This window comes from Oryctolagus cuniculus, chromosome 2 (genome assembly GCF_964237555.1).
Source record: "Oryctolagus cuniculus chromosome 2, mOryCun1.1, whole genome shotgun sequence".
In the NCBI taxonomy this organism is placed as follows: Eukaryota; Metazoa; Chordata; class Mammalia; order Lagomorpha; family Leporidae; genus Oryctolagus; species Oryctolagus cuniculus.
Genome location: NC_091433.1, coordinates 87,836,791 through 87,855,027, shown reverse-complemented (window position 1 = coordinate 87,855,027; position 18,237 = coordinate 87,836,791). Strand labels below are relative to the sequence as shown.

The window sequence follows — 18,237 nt, the reverse complement described above, 5'->3', positions numbered from 1 at the left end:
TGAAGAGGAGCAACCAGGACTAGAACCTGGCACCACATGGGATGCCAGAGCCGCAGGCGGAGGATTAACCAAGTGAGCCACGGCACCGGCCCCAGGCAAAACACTTTTTAATGAAGCTTCGATAATTCTTGATAAAAAGAAACTGACCCCCTTTCTCCTTGACAAAGTCTGTGATAGGCATCTACAAACTTCGTAAACAGACTGAAAAAGTTCATGTCAGATCTGATTATTGTGGGGTACTCATGTTGTTTTTTTAAACGATTATTTATTATTATTTACATATTTGAAAGGCAGAGTGACAGAGAAAGAGACAGAGAGAAATCTCTCATCTGCTTTTTCATTTCCCAAATAGCTTTAACAGCCAGGGCTGGGCTCAGCCAAAGCCATGGGCCAGGAATACCACCTTGATCTCCCATATAGGTGGCAGGGGCCCAAATAGTTGGGCCTTGATCTGCTGTCTTCCCAGGCTCATCAGCAGGGAGCTGGATCTGAAGGAGAGCAGCCAGGACTGGAACTCCAACCAGCACCTGGATGAGATGTTGGCGTCACACCCAAGGGGATGACCCACGGTCCCACAAAGCTGGCCTCTCAGTTATTTGCTTTTATAAAGCCAGGAAAAACTATTTAAGGATTCACACTACTAACAGCCAAGCCAAATGACACATACAAGGAAATCAGCAAATCCCTTAAGAGTAAGATATCGGCCGGCGCCGTGGCTCAATAAGCTAATCCTCCACCTTGCGGCGCCGGCACACCGGGTTCTAGTCCCGGTCAGGGCGCCGGATTCTGTCCCGGTTGCCCCTCTTCCAGGCCAGCTCTCTGCTATGGCCAGGGAGTGCAGTGGAGGATGGCCCAGGTGCTTGGGCCCTGCACCCCATGGGAGACCAGGAAAAGCACCTGGATCCTGGGTCCTGCCATCGGATCAGCGCGGTGCGCCGGCTGCAGCGGCGGCCATTGGAGGGTGAACCAACGGCAAAGGAAGACCTTTCTCTCTGTCTCTCTCTCTCACTGTCCACTCTGCCTGTCAAAAAATAAAAAAAATAAAAAATAAATAAATTAAAAAAAAAAAAAAAAAGATTTACCTTTTGAGCCGGCGCCGTGGCTCAATAGGCTAATCCTCCACCTTGCGGCGCCGGCACACCGGGTTCTAGTCCCGGTTGGGGCGCCGGATTCTGTCCCGGTTGCCCCTCTTCCAGGCCAGCTCTCTGCTATGGCCAGGGAGTGCAGTGGAGGATGGCCCAAGTGCTTGGGCCCTGCACCCCATGGGAGACCAGGAAAAGCACCTGGCTCCTGGCTCCTGCCAGGATCAGCGCGGTGCGCCGGCTGCAGCGGCGGCCATTGGAGGGTGAACCAACGGCAAAAGGAAGACCTTTCTCTCTCTGTCTCTCTCTCTCACTGTCCACTCTGCCTGTCAAAAAAAAAAAAAAAAAAAAAAAAAAAAGAGTAAGATATCCACTAACCTACAGTCCTATAGTCATAAACATTGAGGTACTTGTTAACTAAGCACTTGTTCTTAAAGACTGGATATACAGTTCAACCTGATTCATTGGCACAATTGGAATTACATTAATTCTATCTGTACCTTATCTTTGGAGAACATGGTTTTCGGGTGCTCATCCTGTGTTCGGGACTGCCATGTAAGGTTGGCCAAAGCACTAAGGCACATTTCCTTCAAGTCTATCAAAAACAAAAAGAAGGAAGGCAAAGTTACCTATATGGGGCAAGCGTTGTGGTATAGCAGGTTAAGCCTCCATATGGGTGCTGGTTCAAGACCTGGTTGCTCCACTTGCGATCCAGCTCCCTGATAATGTGCCTGGGAAAGCGGTGGAAGACAGCCCAAGTACTTGGACCCCTGCAGCCATGTAGGAGACCTGGAAGAAGCTCCTGACTCCTGGCTTTGGTCTGGCCCAGCCCAGGACATTGCAGTCATTTGGGGAGTGAACCAGCAGATGGAAGATCTTTATCTCTCCTCCTCTCTCTGTAACTCTACTTTTCAAATAAATCTAAAAAGTAATAATTTTTTTAAAAAGCTACCTATAGTACTATAACTCTATCATCAAAGGAATATTCAACAAGATGTCCCACACAAAACTAAAATGGAGTCAGCATTTGATTGGAAATGGGCAACAGCAATTATTCAGAATTGAAGCCCAGCTTATCTCCTAGCTACTAGGCAACAGTCTCCCAATTGTGCTAAGCCCATTTCCCTTTACTTTTCCAGTAATAATTTTTTAAAATGTTGGTACTTTTATTTATTTACTTAATCCATTTGATTTGAAAGGCAGAGACACAGAGACATAGAGACAGAGAGACAGAGAGAGAGGGCAATCTTCCATCTGCTGGTTTACTCCCCCATAAGACTGCAACAGGCAGGTTGGGCCATGCTGAAGCCAGGAACCAGGAACTCCATCGAGGCATCCCACAGGTCCCAGGGGACCTGTGCCACCACCTGCTGCCTCCCAGGCATGCATTAGCAGGAAGCCGGATTAGAAGCAGAGTAGTTGGGACTTAAACCAGGCACTCAAGTGTGGGATGAGAACATCCCAACACGAGACTTAAGCTGCTGTACCAAATGTATGCTCCAGACAATCATTTTGAAATACTCAAGGGATGTTCTTACTTGCTTGCTTCCGGAGGAAATAGGTATTCCCACTGTGATGGCAAACATTGCAATGAAAACTGTAGTTAGTCATGAAAGGCAGGCAGGATCTGTAGAAAAACCAAATCACACAAATTAGTGAACTTCTGAATGAGACATAAATCAACAGGAATCCTCTCCCCTCCATGAAACTTGGATAAAAGTTTTAATATATCAATATACCTTTAACCTAAAAACCAAATGATAACTTATCTGGACTTTTCTGTCACAAAAATTAGCAAGATACATCTACCACAGGGGAAAATTTAGCATCTAAAAGGAACTTAAGCCAGCGCTGCGGCTCACTAGGCTAATCCTCCACCTTGCGGCGCCGGCACACCGGGTTCTAGTCCCAGTCGGGGCGCCGGATTCTGTCCCGGTTGCCCCTCTTCCAGGCCAGCTCTCTGCTGTGGCCCGGGAGTGCAGTGGAGGATGGCCCAAGTCCTTGGGCCCTGCACCCCATGGGAGACCAGGAGAAGCACCTGGCTCCTGCCTTTGGATCAGCACGGTGCACTGGCCGCAGCGGCCATTGGAGGGTGAACCAACAGCAAAAGGAAGACCTTTCTCTCTGTCTCTCTCTCTCTCACTGTCTACTCTGCCTGTCAAAAAATAAATAAATAAACAAAAGGAACTTAATTGGCACCTTGTACAGGTTAGTTTATTATCTTTATTTTTTAAAAAGATTTATTTACTTGAAAATCTGAGTTACACAGAGAGAGGTCTTCCATCTGCTGGTTCACTCTCCAATTGGCTGCAACAGCTGGAGCTGTGCTGATCCAAGGCCAGGAGCTTCTTCTAGGTCTCCCACATAGGTACAGGGGCCCAAGGACTTGGCCCATCTTCTACTGCTTTCCCAGATCATAGCAGAGAGCTGGATCAGAAGAGGAACAGCTGGGACTTGAACCTGTTGCCCAAATAGGATGCTAGCACTGCAGGCAGCGGCTTCTAAGCCACAGCACCGGCCCTGATGAATGGGTTTTCTAGATAACTGAACTGTGTGTAGAGATGAGAAAACAAGTAAGGGATGAGGGAGACAAACCTGCATAGGCAACTTTGTCTGGAACAGAGGATTTGTCAAGAAAAGGATAAAAATAAAGCTTGAAAAGCAGCAATCACAAGAGGACCTTACATGATAGGCAGAACTGGACATTTTCTGTAGGAGCTAAGGGGATAAATATCTGGTGGGATGGGTCTGATGGGAGAAGAGATAAGAAAAAGTAAATATGTAAAGAGGCTTTTGAAGCTCCAGGGGGCCTCAGAGTGACAGCACTAAAAATGCAAAAAAGAAGGGAAGTGAGAGGCGAGAGGTGCAGGAGTGAAAGGTGTTGCGACCCCTCACTCACTGTAGCCTTTGTCTGTAGACAAAGACCTGCCTGTCTTAAGGCAAAGAGGAAGAAGCCAGTGGAGAGGGCACTGAGTAAGGCAGCAATGGCCAACTCAATGCACGAGAACAGCCACTGTGGCAACCGTGCCAGGGCCGGGGAAGCGCAAGGAGAGCTTTGCAAAAGAGAAAGGAACAGGGAAAAGACCTTCAGGATAAACAGGTCCAGCAGGGAGAGAAGAAATAACTAAAGGCAGGCTGGGGGCGGTGCTGTGGCACAGCAGGTTTAATTCCCGTCCTGCAGTACCGGCATCCCATATGGGCACAGGTTGGAGTCCCGGCTGTACCACTTTTCTGATCCAATTCCCTGCTGATGCACCTGGGAAAGCAGTAGAAGATGGCCCAAGTCCTTGGGCCCCTGCACCCACGAGGGAGACCCAGAAGAAGCTTTGGCTCCTGGCTTCAGACTGGCCCAGCTCCGGCCATTATGGCAATTTGGGGAGTGAACCAGTGGGTAGAAGACCTCTCTCTCTCTCGCTCTGTCTCTACTTCTGTTTGTAACTCTGTCAAATAAATAAAATAAATCTTAAAAAAAAAAAAAAAAAAAAAAAAAAAAGGCAGGTTGATCTCAGACTCAACTGAAACTAGCTTAGGGAATCCTCAAAGAGAAGTTTCCCAAGTAAGTGTTCAGCCCATGGCCACCACACAAGGAAGCAAGAAGCATCCGACCCATCTTTAACACTAAGTTCCCTTACCTTTGCCTCTGCTAGAACCTCTGGAGTTACACAGTTGGGATAAACTCACTCAGAGAGGGCAAAGCCTTGTGGGGAAGACAGGCAGATGCACAGAATTCAACCACAACTGGGTGTTCAGAACAAGCAGCTCCTGTTGTCTATCTCAGCCCTAAAAGACAATCAGCCCCTCCCACCCGGCTGGGCTTCAGGTGTCACTTCTCAAGTTAAGGGACACATGGGTCTCCCCAAAGCTACCAAAACTCTGAGTTGAGTTTGACTCTTCCCTGAATTCCTCCCAGTTCTCTCTCCAGTGAAGTCTCTCTCCTAGGCTCTCTCCAAATTCCTGCACATCTTTTTACCAAGACCAATTCTTTCTTCTCCATTTCTCAGTATTCTCTTTCTTTAAAAACAAATCCTCTATCTAGGGTGACCAGACACATGCTAATTGGGATATTAGCATTTCTAAGGCCCACTTCAACTTTTAAAAGGGAGGTATTTCTTCACTACCCGGCTGAGGGACCCTCTTATTTGTTAGTTTAATCAGACCATGAAGAACATGGCAGGCCATTCCAGGACTGAAAGCTCGGTGCTAGCTGTGTTCCTAGGGCAAGGAACAAGGCCTTTGTTTTCAGGATCTTAATTCACTGGAAGAGGTACCTGATGGAAACAGTCTTTGCCGAGACAGCTAAAGCAAACCTTTTCTCCTGCCAAGGGCTGTGTGGATATTTAGATCATCTGCAGGCCACACACAACCATCAGCTTCATTAGGTCGGAGCCCTAGGTAAGTGCGAGATCTATTGAGGGAGCCGAAACAGCTCCTGACCCAGCGCCCTACTCACCGAACAGGGGTTAGGACACGGTTAATACTGTGCGTGTATTCTGCCCGCACACTCTTCGACGGGTGCACACGCCGAGATTCACTCTACAGAGATTCTTACAAGACGACAAAATAAAGAGAGAGCACTCACGAAGTGTCGATGCCGAAGGTCTCCGCCGTGAACCATTTCGTACAGATGCCACACTGCAGCTCCACTTCCCCCAGCTGCCGGCAGTTCTCGTCCACCGAGCCCGCCTGCACGTCCATCACCTCCGACGTGTCCCCGGCGCCGTCCTGTGCCCACAGAGCAAGCCGAGAACCAAAGTGGCGCACTTGGCTGTGCTGCTGCCGCCTCCCTTAACATTCTTAAAGACAAATCCTACTCTGCCGGCAGACATCCAAAAGAGAAATACTTACTAGTGTATCCTTCCCATTCGCGGATTCCGTCTCTAAACCGCCGCTTATATCCGCCAAGCTGGCATCCCTGAGACAACGAAGACACACAAGCAAGGCTTTTCAGGGCAGACAGACCTCACACAAAACAACCAATGCACGGAGCGCCGCCTCAGCTTTTTCTGCCGGGCCACGGTCTGGGCACCATGGACCGGGTGGGTGTCCAAGGAGACCGCGAGCCCGCGGCAGCGGGGACGCCTCCGGGCCCCGGCGCTCAGGTCTAGCGCCGGACCTGGAAGAGGTGCACAGGACGCAGCGCCCCGGTGCTCAGAGGGGCCGCTCCTTCTCCCAGGGTGGCGCCCGAGACTCCTGCTACCGAGAGCGACGTGCAAGCCTCCTCCCGAGGCGCCAGCACCTTGGCCCTCGCGCGGCCTCGGACGCGGTCGGAGGAGGCAGGACGAGCCGGGCCGTTGGCCGCAGGCCTAGGTTCGGTTCGGAGGGGCGGGCGGGAGCGAGCCCGGGAGCCGCGGGATTCTAAGGGGGGCGGGCCTCCCCTCGCGCGTCCTCCCCGGGGCCGCGGGACGCCTTACCCACTCTCAGCTTCTCCCGAGCTGGGCTCCGCCGCGGGGGCAGCAGACGTCCCCTCTCCAGCCGGGGCGGCTGCTACTGGTGCCGCCGGCTTCGTCTCTCCGTCTTCTGCAGCTGCTGCATTTGCAGCCGCTCCCGGGCCGGGCCCGGCACCTGCTCCCGGGCTGGGTCCAGTTCCCGCCGCCGCCATGCCTGCCGCCTTCCGGACTTCTCGCGAGAACACACCCTCCGTCTCGCGCAAGTTGCGGCCTGGCGCCGTAGTCTTCAAACGGCCAAGGCCCGGGGTGGGGCCTCCGCCTGTCTGAGGAGTACGCGCTCGGGGCCCGCCCGCTTTAAGGCCGGGAGGGCGGGGCTGCGGTGACCGCCGGTGGCGCCCGGTGAGGGCGGAGCGGGCTTGACTGTCAGTTACTTCTCCGCGTCGGGAACGGACGCTGCGCGTTTCTGTGGCTGAGAGTGGCAGTCACGGCGCGGACGAAGGGCCGTGGCCGCGCTCCCCGGCCCCCGACATGTGGGGAACGTCTTCCAGAGAGACCGGTGCTCGCTGCGCCCCTGTTGGGTCGGCTGCCGGCGAGCGCGTTTACAAGGTCCGCAGAGGTGAACGCACGCCGCGCAAGTGAGGACGGGCGGGGGCGTGGCCAAGAAAAAGCCGGGGAGGGGGAGGGGTGGGGGGAGAGGGGTAGGAGGAGGAGGGGGAAGGAGGAAGGAGGAGGGGGAGGAAGGAAAGGATGAGGAAGGGGAGGGGTTGGGGGGAGAGTTGGAGGAGGGGTGGGGGGAAGGAGGAGGGGGAGGAAGGAAAGGATGAGGAAGGGGAGGAGGGAAGGAGGGGGAAGGAGGGAGGAGGGGTGGGGGGAGGGAGAGGGAGGGGAAGCTTGGGATAGGGATGCCAAGGGCCAGGGCTGACAGCGAGCGCAGGTGCACAGTAGCTGGTCGCTGCGTAGCTACGGGCTCAGGACTCCGGAACCCACACCCGTGGGACCGCTGGGCCAGGACGGGTCCCCCGGAGATCGAGCCCGTTTCCTGAAGAGTGGCCCACGGATGCACCCACAGGTCTGCTGCAGCCCGCGTCCGAGGTCACTTGGAATGTGAGTCTCCAGGGCTGCAGACACAACCCTTCGAAAGGCCCGGCTATTTTGATCCCCTCCCCTCCCCTCCGCTCCTGTTTGAAAGGCTGGGTGAGAGAGAGGGGAGTCGATGCATCTTCTCTCCGCTGGGTCACTCCCCAGCCGCCCCGGTCCCGGGTCCTTTGACAGACTTAAAGGAAAGCTCAGTGAGTTACCAGCTGGTGATTTGAAAGCCTGGTAGTGATGAATGTTGATCCCTGAAGAAGAGACAGGATGCTTGCACAGGCCAGCTCCCCCACAGTATTAACTGCAGTGGTGGTTTCAACTTGCTCATCAGGGAGTCTGGGCTACACTTACTGGTTTGCTTCTGGTAAACAAGGTTTTGTAGCAGGTCGTGGACTAGGACTGGGCCCCTGCAACAGGACCCGGCCGATTAGCAGGTTGCCGGATTCCCTCTAGCTCTGACCAATTAAGTAGTTAAATCATAACCGATTGGGCCGGCGCTGTGGCACACTGGGTTAAAGCCCTGGCCTGAAGCGCCGGCATCCCATATGGACGCCGGTTTGAGTCCTGGCTGCTCCTCTTCTGATCCAGCTCTCTGCTATGGCCTAGGCTAAAATAGCCCAGTTCTTGGGCCCTTGCACCTGTGTGGGAGTCTCAGAAGATGCTCCTGGCTCCTGGCTTCAGATCGGCACAGCTCTGGCCATTGCGGCCATCTGGGGAGTGAACCAGCGGATGTAAGACCTCTCTCTCTCTCTCTGTCTCTACCTCTCTCTCTGTCTTTCAAATAAATAAATCTTCTAAAAAAATTATAATCGATTGATTGACTAGGCTGAAGCCAGCTAAGGTGTTTTTTATGCCTCACTTCCATCTTGAATGAGGGCTGTCATCACATTGTGGGTTGGAGGTCTCAGAACCAGCTCTTGTTCTGCACATAAAGTCTGTAAACTCTGTGTGACATAATTCCCTGAAGAATTTCACTTTCTAATGTGTATTCAAGAGGCTCTGGCAAAGATCTTCCCATCCTGTTGGAAGCCACCGCTCGCCTGGCTCCTAGCTTTCTTCTGCTTTCCTACCTGCTGGACTGCCCGCCTGCTCCGCCTCACGTCCATATCCGTTACATCAGAGCCCACGTAAAGTCACTGTCTCTCCTGCAAAAGCTTTTGCTTCACGCAGTTTTCGTGCCGGCACGTGGGATCCGGCGGTCCTCAGTTACAAACTAAAATGGCTTCTTGTGGACCCACAGGGCCCACAATCCCATTTGGCCATTCAGGGAGTGGACTGTGGGGGTCAATCTCTTTCTCTTCCTCTCTTTTATGCTGCCTTTCAAATCAATCTTTTTAAAGACTTATTTATTTGAAAGGCAGAGTTAGATACAGAGAGGTCTTCCATCCGCTGTTTCACTCCCACAGATGGCTGCAATGGCCAGAGCTGGGCCACGCTGAAGCCAGGAACCAGGAGCTTCATCTGGGTCTCTATGTGGGTGCAGGGTCCCGAGCACGCAGGCCATCTTCTGCTGCCAGGCAGGCACCTTAGCAGGGAGCCAGGTCAGACGTAGAGCAGCCAGGATCAGAGCCCATCTGGGATCTGGTATCTCAGATAGAGCTTAATCTGCACCACAACATTGACCCTAATAAAGTAAATCTAAAAAACATGTTCGAAAGCAAACCAATGCCCCACTCCGTGGTCAGTTTGTTTTTTGCCTATCTACATATTTTTTAAAGATTTAGTTATTTATTTGAAAGGCAGATTTACAGAGATGCAAAAGAGAGAGAGAGAGAGAAGCCTTCTAGGGCCAGTGCTGTGGTGCAGTGGGTTAATGCCCTGGCCTGAAGCGCCGGCATCCCATATGGGCGCAGGTTCAAGACCTGGCTGCTCCACTTCCGATCCAGTCTCTGCTATGGCCTGGGAAAGCAGTGGAAGGTGGCCCAAACCCTTGGGCCCCTGCACCCACGTGGGAGACCCAGAAGAAGCTCTTGGCTCCTGGGTTTGGATTGGCACAGCTCCGGTCATTGCGGCCATCTGGGGAGTGAACCATAGGATGAAAGGCCACTCTCTCTCTTTCTCTCTGCCTCTCATCTCTTTGTGTAACTCTGACTTTCAAATAAATAAAAATAAATATTTAAATAAAAACCATCACTCTCATTTAAAAAAAGAAAGAGGAGCCTTCCATCTGCTGATTCACTCCCCAAATGGCTGCAACAGCAAGAGTTGCACCGATCTGAAGCCAGGATCCAGGAGGCCCTCCTGGGTTCCCACACGGGTGCAGGGGCCCAAGGAGCTGGGCCATCTTCTACTGCTTTCCCAGGCCATAGCAGAGCTGGATTGGAAGAGGAGCATCCAGGACTCGAACTGGTGCCCATATGGGATGCTGGCACTTCAGGCAGCCGCTTTACCCACTACACCACAGCACTGTCCTGCCTCTATTTCTTTTCTTGAGCTATCTTCTCTGCCTTGAACAACAAATTTTTTTTTTTTTAAAAGAAGGCAAAACAGTATTATAGCTGCTGTCTCATCCCATAGGATTTAATTATTTTGGATGAAGTTAATAAATGTAAAAAACAATTTTTTTTAGCTGATGGATCTACTTGAGAAGAATAAAAGGAGCATTAAAAACACCCCCGCAGCAGGTGTTTAGGCCAGCATGGTCCCACCCTGGAGTGCTGGCCAGCTGACAAGTTGGGATCAGCAACGCTGTCGTGCTGATCCTGTGCCTCTGCCTGGGAGAGCTCGTCCTCATCCTCGGAGGACAGCAAGGAAGCTGCCGCACTCCAGGTGAAGAATCAAGATCTAGAGTGCACAGGAGGCAGAAGAGTTGTGGGTCGAAGGCCCTGGTGGAGATGAATGGGACATCCTGTTAACAGTCACTCCTGATTGAATGGCATTGCCAGCTAGCTCTCAGCCATAGCAGAGTGGTGACGCCATGCGGTTCCTCTGGGGTTTGAGGTCCCCCAGCCTCGGGCTGGAGGAGTGGAGGTGCCAGAGCACACGCTGCAAGGTGCTCCCACAGAAAACTCTCCCCCGCCAGGGGATGCGACGGCCCCTCCCATTGCCGAAGGTTGATCTGCTTCAGCTGTCATCTTGGAGAAAAGGGGGAAGAAGTCGTGCTGCATCCCCCCCCCCCCCAGTCAGATTAGTGTAATCGGTGAGTGAATCCAGAGTGTGGCAAAGTTCATCAGGCCTGAAGGGCATTTGATTAAGGAGCTGACCTTGGGGGTCACCTTTTTTTTTTTTTTTATTTGACAGGCAGAGTGGACAGTGAGAGAGAGAGACAGAGAGAAAGGTCTTCCTTCCGTTGGTTCACCCCCAAAATGGCTGCTATGGCCAGCGCACTGTGCCGATTCAAAGCCAGGTGCTTCTTCTGGTCTCCCATGCGGGTGCAGGGCCCAAGCACTTGGGCCATCCTCTACTGCCTTCCCAGGCCACAGCAGAGAACTGGACTGGAAGGGGAGCAAACAGGACAGAATCCAGAGCCCCGACTGGGACTAGAACCTGGGGTGCCCACGCCACAGGCGGAGGGTTAGCCAGGTGAGCCGCGGCGCCGGCCAGGGATCACCTTTGTGATGCTGTGGGTAAAGAAAGCCACTAACAGCGCACATGTGGGCACCTGTTCATGCCGCAGTTGCTCCACTTCCCATCTAGCTCCCTGCTAAGGGCCTAGGAAAAGCAGTGGAAGGTGGCCAGAGTGTTTGGGCTCCTGCCACCCACGTGGGAGACCCGGATGGAGCTCCTGGCTCCTGGCTTTGGCCTGGCTCAGCCCTGGCTGCTACGGACATCTGGGCGAGTGAGCCAGCAGATGGAAGATCTGTCTCTCATCTCCTTCTGTAACTCTTACAAATAAATAAATCCTAAAAAAAAAAAATAAAATAAAAAAATAAAGTTAACCATATACTTTTTCCAAATCACCAAGAATAAATTTCAAATGTTCTCACTGGGGGTTGGTGCTGTGGTGTAGCGGGTAAAACTGCAACCTACAGTGTCAGCATCCCATATGGGCGCCGGTTTGAGTCCCAGCTGCCCCATTTCCGATCCAGCTCTCTGCTATGGCCTGGGAAAGCAGTAGAAGATGGCCCAAGTCTTTGGCCCCTGCACCCACGTGGGTGACCGGGAAGAAGCACCCGGCTCCTGGCTTTGGATCGGCGCAGCTCTGGCTGTTGCGGCCATCTGGGGAGTGAATCAGCAGATGGAAGACCTCTCTCTGCCTCTCTGTAACTCTGCCTTTCAAATAAAATAAATAAATCTAAAAAAAAATTCTTCTCTCTGTCTGTCTCTCTGTCTACTCTGCCTGTCAAAAAAAAAAGTTCTTAATTGCAAAAAAAAAAAAAATCAGCATTTGAGGTGATACGTTAATTGGGTTGATTTAATCAGTTTCTATTGTATGCATAGAACATCACTATACTGTATAAACATATACAATTGTACTTTGACAGTTTACAATAAAAAATTACACAGATTGTTATAGTGTTTGGGTGTCAGTGCCACTGTGGACACTGGAGCTTCCTCACGTGCCGTGCATGCCGTTGTTGGAGTGAAGAGGCCTGGCTCAGGGTCTGGAAGGTCTCAGAAGCTGCAGCGGGCCCAGGACCTGGGGACCACCTGAGCGGCTGCCATGTCCATGTCCTTGATGCAATCAGAACCTCCCCTCAGCGGCCAAGGAAGAAGTTTCCAACAGCTCCCTGCGCTGATGCCCTTTGCATTCTCATGTTAGGGAGGAGCGAGCAGGAAAAGGGTCCAATGCAACCGTGGAATCTTGTTTTAGAAAAAACCCAGCAAGGAGCCGACGCTGTGGCTCACTAGGCTAATCTTCCGCCTAGCGGCACTGGCACACCGGGTTCTAGTCCTGGTCGGGGCGCCGGATTCTGTCCCGGTTGCCCCTCTTCCAGGCCAGCTCTCTGCTGTGGCCCGGGAGTGCAGTGGAGGATGGCCCAAGTGCTTGGGCCCTGCACCCCATGGGAGACCAGGAGAAGCACCTGGCTCCTGGCTCCTGCCTTCAGATAGGTGTGGTGCGCCGGCTGCGGCGGCCATTGGAGGGTGAACCAATGGCAAAAAGGAAGACCTTTCTCTCTCTCTCACTGTCCACTCTGCCTGTAAAAAAAAAAAAAAAAAAAAAAAAAAACAGCAAGGATAAAGTTTGCTCCCAGCGGGAGTCCTTTGGTGGGCACAATCGACCTGGCCTGAGAGGCAGGTTGGTGGTCAGAGGGCAGCACAGCCGCGTGTGTGTGTCCGTGTCCCCGAAGGAAGCAAGGTCTCCTTTAGTATCCCTCACAGAGGACGAGGGTCCACCTGCATAACCCCTGGCGACGTGTGCTGAGGACTGGAATACCTGGGACATTTTTGCTTTTCTACACCTAACAGATGGGGCATTTCATTTCTAGAGGCAGGCTTCCGTCCTTGCTGTGACCAACATTGCCAGCAGGGGGCAGCCCTAAACTGAATGTTGCAAGGGAATATCTGGAACAGGTAAGGATGCCTCAAACGTTCCCCCTTCAAAAAGTAGCTTCCTGCGCGTGCCCTCTGAACTGGAGCTGGGGGCACGAGGACTTTGTTGTCACTGCGCTGTGGCCTCTGGGCCCCGTCTCCCCCATTTTTCCTACCCTCAAGGAGGGTGTGAAACTCAAGAAAACCTAACCTTTAATGTCTCACTTTTCCCACCAAGCTGAAGGAAGTGTTCCTTACATGCTGCCCATGAGAAAGAGGCTTTGTTCTGATTCCTCCAGAAACAGGTGTCCACCGCCTGTGCCACAGCAGGGGTCTCTCGTCCTCAGCTAACGGGGGCAGGGTTGGCCTCTGCACCTTATTTTAAGCCATTTCTGAGTTCCACAGTGAAAGGTGAGTTTACAAAGCAGGAAGCACATGTAGCATCAGTCTCTCTTTTTTTAAAGGTTTATTTATTTGAGAGGCAGAGTTACAGAGAGAGGGAGAGACAGAAAGGTCTTCCATCCACTGGTTCACTCCTCAAATGGCTGCAACAGCTGGAGCTGTGCCATGCCCAAAGCCAGGAGCCTTCTCCCAGTCTCCTGCATGCATGCGTGCAGGGGCCCAAGCACTTGGGCCATCTTCTGCTCCTTTCCCAGATGCATCAGCAGGGAACCTGATCAGAAGTGGAGCAGTCTGGTCTTGAACTGGCGCCCATATGGGATGCCAGCATCGCAGACAGTAGCTGGACCCACTATGCCACAACGCTGGCCCTGGCATCAGTCTTTCAAGGTGCCCCAGGTGTGTCAGCTCCTTGAAGGCATAACTCTGCCACTGTCCCATCTCTAGTGCTTAGCACAGAGAGGTGTGTGCTTGGCTTACAGTAGGCACTCAGAAAGCCTTGAATAAATACCGTTAACCTGTCTTCCCTCCCCAACTCCAACTCGCTAACTGAGCAACCCACACGACAGCCGAATGACTTCCTGGCTCTAGGTCCCTCCTCTAATTGACTTGTCCGACCTTGGGTGTCACTGCCTTGTTCCGATTCCTCCGGCCAACATCCTAGTTGCCCAGAGCTCAGAGTCTCACTAGCCCAGCCCACAGTTCCACCCACCTCGTGGTATCAAGAACACGAGCCCTGGAACCAGACAGAATTGGAATCCTGATTGGCACTTGCCAGACGTGACAATAAAATACCCACCTCTGCAGTCCTCAGATCACAGGGAAGGCTGCAGGGAGCCTCCGCTATGCAGATACTCCACTAGTGTTCTCTTTGGGGTCCAACAATCCCATGCATCCAAACTTACCACGTGGGGCTAGCCTTGTGGTGGAGAGGGTTAAGCTGCTGCTTGTGATGCTGGCATCCCATGGCACAGTTCCGGTTGAAGTCCTGGCTACTCTGCTTCTGATCTAGTTTCCTGCTTATGTGCCCGGGAAGGTGGTGGGAGATGGTCCAAGTACTTAGATCCCCATCACCCATGTGGGAGACCAGTTTGGAGTTGCTGGCTCCTTCCTGGATTTGGCCTTGCTCAGACCTGGCTGATGGAAGCTACCTCTCTTTCCTTCCCATTCTGTCACATAAATCCTTAAATTAAAACAAAAGCAGGGGCCGGCACTGTGGCGTAGCAGGTAAAGCCGCCGCCTGCAGTGCCGGCATCCCATAAGGGCACCAGTTCAAGTCCTAGCTGTTCCACTTCCGATCCAGCTCTCTGCTATGGCCTGGGAAAGCAGAAGATGGCCCAAGTCCTTGGGCCCCTGCACCCACATGTGAGACCAGGAAGAAACACCTGGCTCCTGGCTTTGGATTGGCACAGCTCCAGCTGTTGTGGCCATCTGGGGAGTGAACCATTGGATGGAAGACCTCTCTCTCACTGCCTTGCCTTCTCTCTTTGTGTAACTCTGACTTTCAAGTAAATAAATAAATCAAAAAAAAAAAAAATCAAGGCCTGTGCCGTGGCTCACTAGGCTAATCCTCCGCCTGCAGTGCCGGCACCCCGGGTTCTAGTCCCAGTTGGGGCGCTGGCTTTGTCCCGGTTGCTCCTCTTCCAGTCCAGCTCTCTGCTGTGGCCCGGGAAGGCAGTGGAGGATGGCCCAAGTGCTTGGGCCCTGCACCCGCATGGGAGACCAGCAGGAAGCACCTGGCTCCTGGCTTTGTGATTGGAGCAGTGCGCTGGCCATTTGTGGGGTGAACCAACAGAAGGAAGACCTTTCTCTCTGTCTCTGTCTCTCTCACTGTCTAACTCTGCCTGTCCAAAAAAAAAAAAAAGCTCCCCATGTGGTAGCTGACATACACCTGTTATCCAATAGTGGCCCTGTTCCCCTACACTGGATTCCTTCGATACCACACCCTTGTCATGCATTTCCTCTCGAGCCTACACACACACCCTTCCCAGGGTCTCCGTCACACTCACCAGTCCATTTATTTGCACCTCACGGTGCTCCCTTGGATTATTTAGCTTTGTCTCTCATGTTACCGCAAGGTCTGCCAGCGTGCTGGGTGTGAATGATGCTTGGCAAGTGCTCATTCAGCGGGGCTGGGTTTAGCAGGAAGGATCACTTGCTAAGTCTACAGATGAATCCCGCCTTCCTGGAAGTACCTGCTTTTCAGGCGGCTGGCCACATGGCCTTGCGCCTTTCCTGCAGTCACTTCGGGGAATGTGGCGCCGAAGAGCACCAAGACAGAGATGGCCTCGGTCGTGCCCACAGTCTGGCTGCCTGGGAGCTGGAGGGACGCCACAGCAGCCTGGAGGCTGGAAAACCTGGCAGCCCAGCCCCCCCCTCCCCCCACTCTACTGCGCTGGGAACATTCACCAAGCTTTCACTGTGGCCACCTTGCCATTCACAACGCCTGATCCCTACACCGGCACCTCTCTCTCCCAAACCTGAGCGCTCAGGACAGTGATCTGCACCCCAGCAGTCTCCTCTCCCCAGCCAGAGGGCTTATTTTTTATTTTTTTTTAAGATTTGAGAGGCAGAGTTACAGAGAGGGGGGAGATGGAGAAAAAGGTCTTCCATCTGCTGGTTCACTCCCCAAATGGCCGCAACAGCTGGAGCTAGGCTGATAGGAAGCCAGAAGCTTGTTCTGGGTCTCCCATACAGGTGCAGGGGCCCAAGGACTTGGACCACCTTCCACTGTTTTCCCAGGCCATCAGCAGGGAGCTGGATCCAAAGTGGAGTAGCTCGGACTCAAACAGGTGCCCACATGGGAGGCTGGCACCACAGGCGAATGCTGCACCTACTACACCACAGCACTGGCCCCCGTTTCTGTTTATTTATTTATTTTTTTAAGGATATATTTGTTTGAAAGGCAGAGTTAGAGACAGAGTGATCTTCTGCCTACTGATTTACTCCCCAGATAGCTGCAAGGATTTTCACTTCCTTGAGGACAAAGACTCAGTACAGCCAGCACCCAGCCAGAAATGATGCTCAAAACAAAAACACAAACACCTTTGGTTGAGGTTGCAATTTGCCTTTGCGGTTAAGAAGCCCGCGTCTCCAGCTGAGTTCCGGCTATTAGCTTCTGCACGTGTGGACCCTGTAAGTGATTAGCCTCCTGCCACGCATGTGGGACACCTGGACTGAGTCCTGGCCCCCAGCTTCAGCCCCTGTCAGGGAGCCACTGCAGGTGTCTGGGCAGTGAGCCAGCAGATGTGAGCTGTCTGCTTCTCTCAAATAAAAAGTACTGGGGTGGGGGCCGGCGCTGTGGCGCAGTGGGTTAAAGCCCCAGCCTGCAGCGCCAGCATACCATATGAGCGCCGGTTCAAGTCCCGGCTGCTCCTCTTCTGATCCAGCTCTCTGCTATGCCCTGGAAAAGCAGTGCAGGATGGCCCAAGTCCTTGGGCCCCTGCACCCGTATGGGAGACCTGGAAGAAGCTCCTGGCTTCAGATTGGCGCAGCTCTGATCATTGCGGTCATCTGGGGAGTGAACTAGCGGAATGGAAGACCTCTGTCTCTGTCTCTGCCTCTCTCTGCATCCTATATGGGTGCCGGGTTCTAGTCCTGGTTGCTCCTCTTCCAGTCCAGCTCTCTGCTGTGGCTCGGGAGGGCAGTGGAGGATGGCCCAAGTGCTTGGGCCCTGCACCCGCATGGGAGACCAGGAGGAAGCACTTGGCTCCTGGCTTCGGATTGGCGCAGCTCCTGCCCTGGTGGCCATTTTGGGGGTGAACCAACGGAAGGAAGCCCTTTCTCTCTGTCTCTCTCTCTCTCTCTCTAACTCTACCTGTCAAATAAAAAAATTAAATAAAGAAAAGTACTGGGGTGTTCTGGAGGAAACTTTTCCTCAACGGGGAAGACACTTGTAAACAATTTTCTTAATGTGGCCCTGAACCACCAGAGAAGCCACTTTTTTAAGCCCTGTCTCTTGGCTCCCCAGGTGGAGGGCCAAGGGGGAAGTGACCCGAAGGTACAGAGCAGGTGAGCGACTCTGAGGGACATCAGGAGTGAGGGGCTCTCACTGGGAAGCGAAGGGGCCGGCCAGATTGGTCAGCCTCCCTCTTGGTCCTGGTTGGAACCCACTGTTTCCTTTGTTTTGGTGGCAGCAGCAGCAGCAGCAGCAGCGTCAAGGGCTCAGTTTTCCATCTACACAGGAAGGCTGAGTGCCCGGCAGGCACCAATACGCCAAAGGCAGGTCCCTCACGCCACAGGGGAGGAGGATATGGCTCAGCTGCAAAGGCCAGGGGCCAGGCCTGGATGCTGCCTGGGATGCCCACATCCCACATCAGCGTACCCGGGTTCAAGCCCCGGCCCCACTGCTGAGCCCAGGGAGGCAGTGGTGATGGTTCAAGTACTTGGGTTCCTGCCACTCACCTGGGAGAACCGGATTGAGCGCCAGGCTTCTGGCTCTGGCTCGGGCAAGCCCTGGCTGCTGCGGGAACTGGAGAGAACCAGTCCATGGGAGCTCTCTACCCTTCTTTTTCTTTTTTTAATAAGATTTATTTACCCATTTGAAAGAGTTACAGAGAGAGAGAGAGAGGGAGAGCTACAGATAGAAATATCTTCCATCTGCTGGTTCACTCCCCAAATGGCAATAGCCAGTTCTGGGCCAAGCCAAAGCCAGGAATCAGGGAGCTTCATCAGGGTCTCCCACGTGGGTGCAGGGGCCCAAGTACTTGAGCCATCTTCTGCTGCTTCACCTAGGCCATTAGCAGAAGTTGAACAGCCGGGACATGAACCAGTGCCCATGTGGGATGCCGGCAATGTAGGTGGCAGCTTTACTGGCTACGCCACAATGCTAGCCCCTCTCTCCCCTTTTTTCTCTCTTTCTTGTTTTA

At 53.0% G+C, this 18,237-nt stretch overlaps 1 protein-coding gene and 2 long non-coding RNA genes across 8 annotated transcripts in view; 1 reads left to right on the top strand and 2 right to left on the bottom strand.

Moving 5' to 3' along the window:
- Window positions 1–6,879, bottom strand: part of ASH2L (ASH2 like, histone lysine methyltransferase complex subunit) — a 31,906-nt gene extending 25,027 nt beyond the window's left edge. For 2 of the 6 annotated variants that reach the window (XR_011386366.1, XM_070068549.1), the window contains exons 1-5: window positions 6,494–6,768; window positions 5,928–5,994; window positions 5,662–5,804; window positions 2,621–2,709; window positions 1,583–1,677 (exon numbers count right to left, since the gene is read on the bottom strand). Coding sequence is in view for 5 of the 6 variants with exons in the window: in XM_070068549.1 (XP_069924650.1) it covers window positions 1,583–1,677; window positions 2,621–2,709; window positions 5,662–5,804; window positions 5,928–5,994; window positions 6,494–6,681 (582 nt within the window). In the remaining variant the exon portion in view is untranslated. Of the gene's footprint in view, window positions 1–1,582; window positions 1,678–2,620; window positions 2,710–5,661; window positions 5,805–5,927; window positions 5,995–6,493 lie in introns of all 6 variants that reach the window. The other 4 variants (XM_070068548.1, XM_070068550.1, XM_051832371.2 and 1 more) reach the window with 3 other exon arrangements.
- Window positions 6,866–11,803, top strand: LOC127487276 (uncharacterized). The gene is made up of 2 exons (XR_011386367.1): window positions 6,866–7,104; window positions 10,128–11,803. It is a non-coding gene; the product is annotated as an uncharacterized lncRNA (long non-coding RNA).
- Window positions 11,804–11,894: 91 nt separating this feature from the next.
- LOC138848511 (uncharacterized) lies at window positions 11,895–15,233 on the bottom strand. Its single transcript, XR_011386368.1, has 2 exons — window positions 12,609–15,233; window positions 11,895–12,564 (listed from the first exon to the last, which is right to left on the bottom strand). It is a non-coding gene; the product is annotated as an uncharacterized lncRNA (long non-coding RNA).
- Between the last annotated feature and the right edge of the window lie 3,004 nt (window positions 15,234–18,237).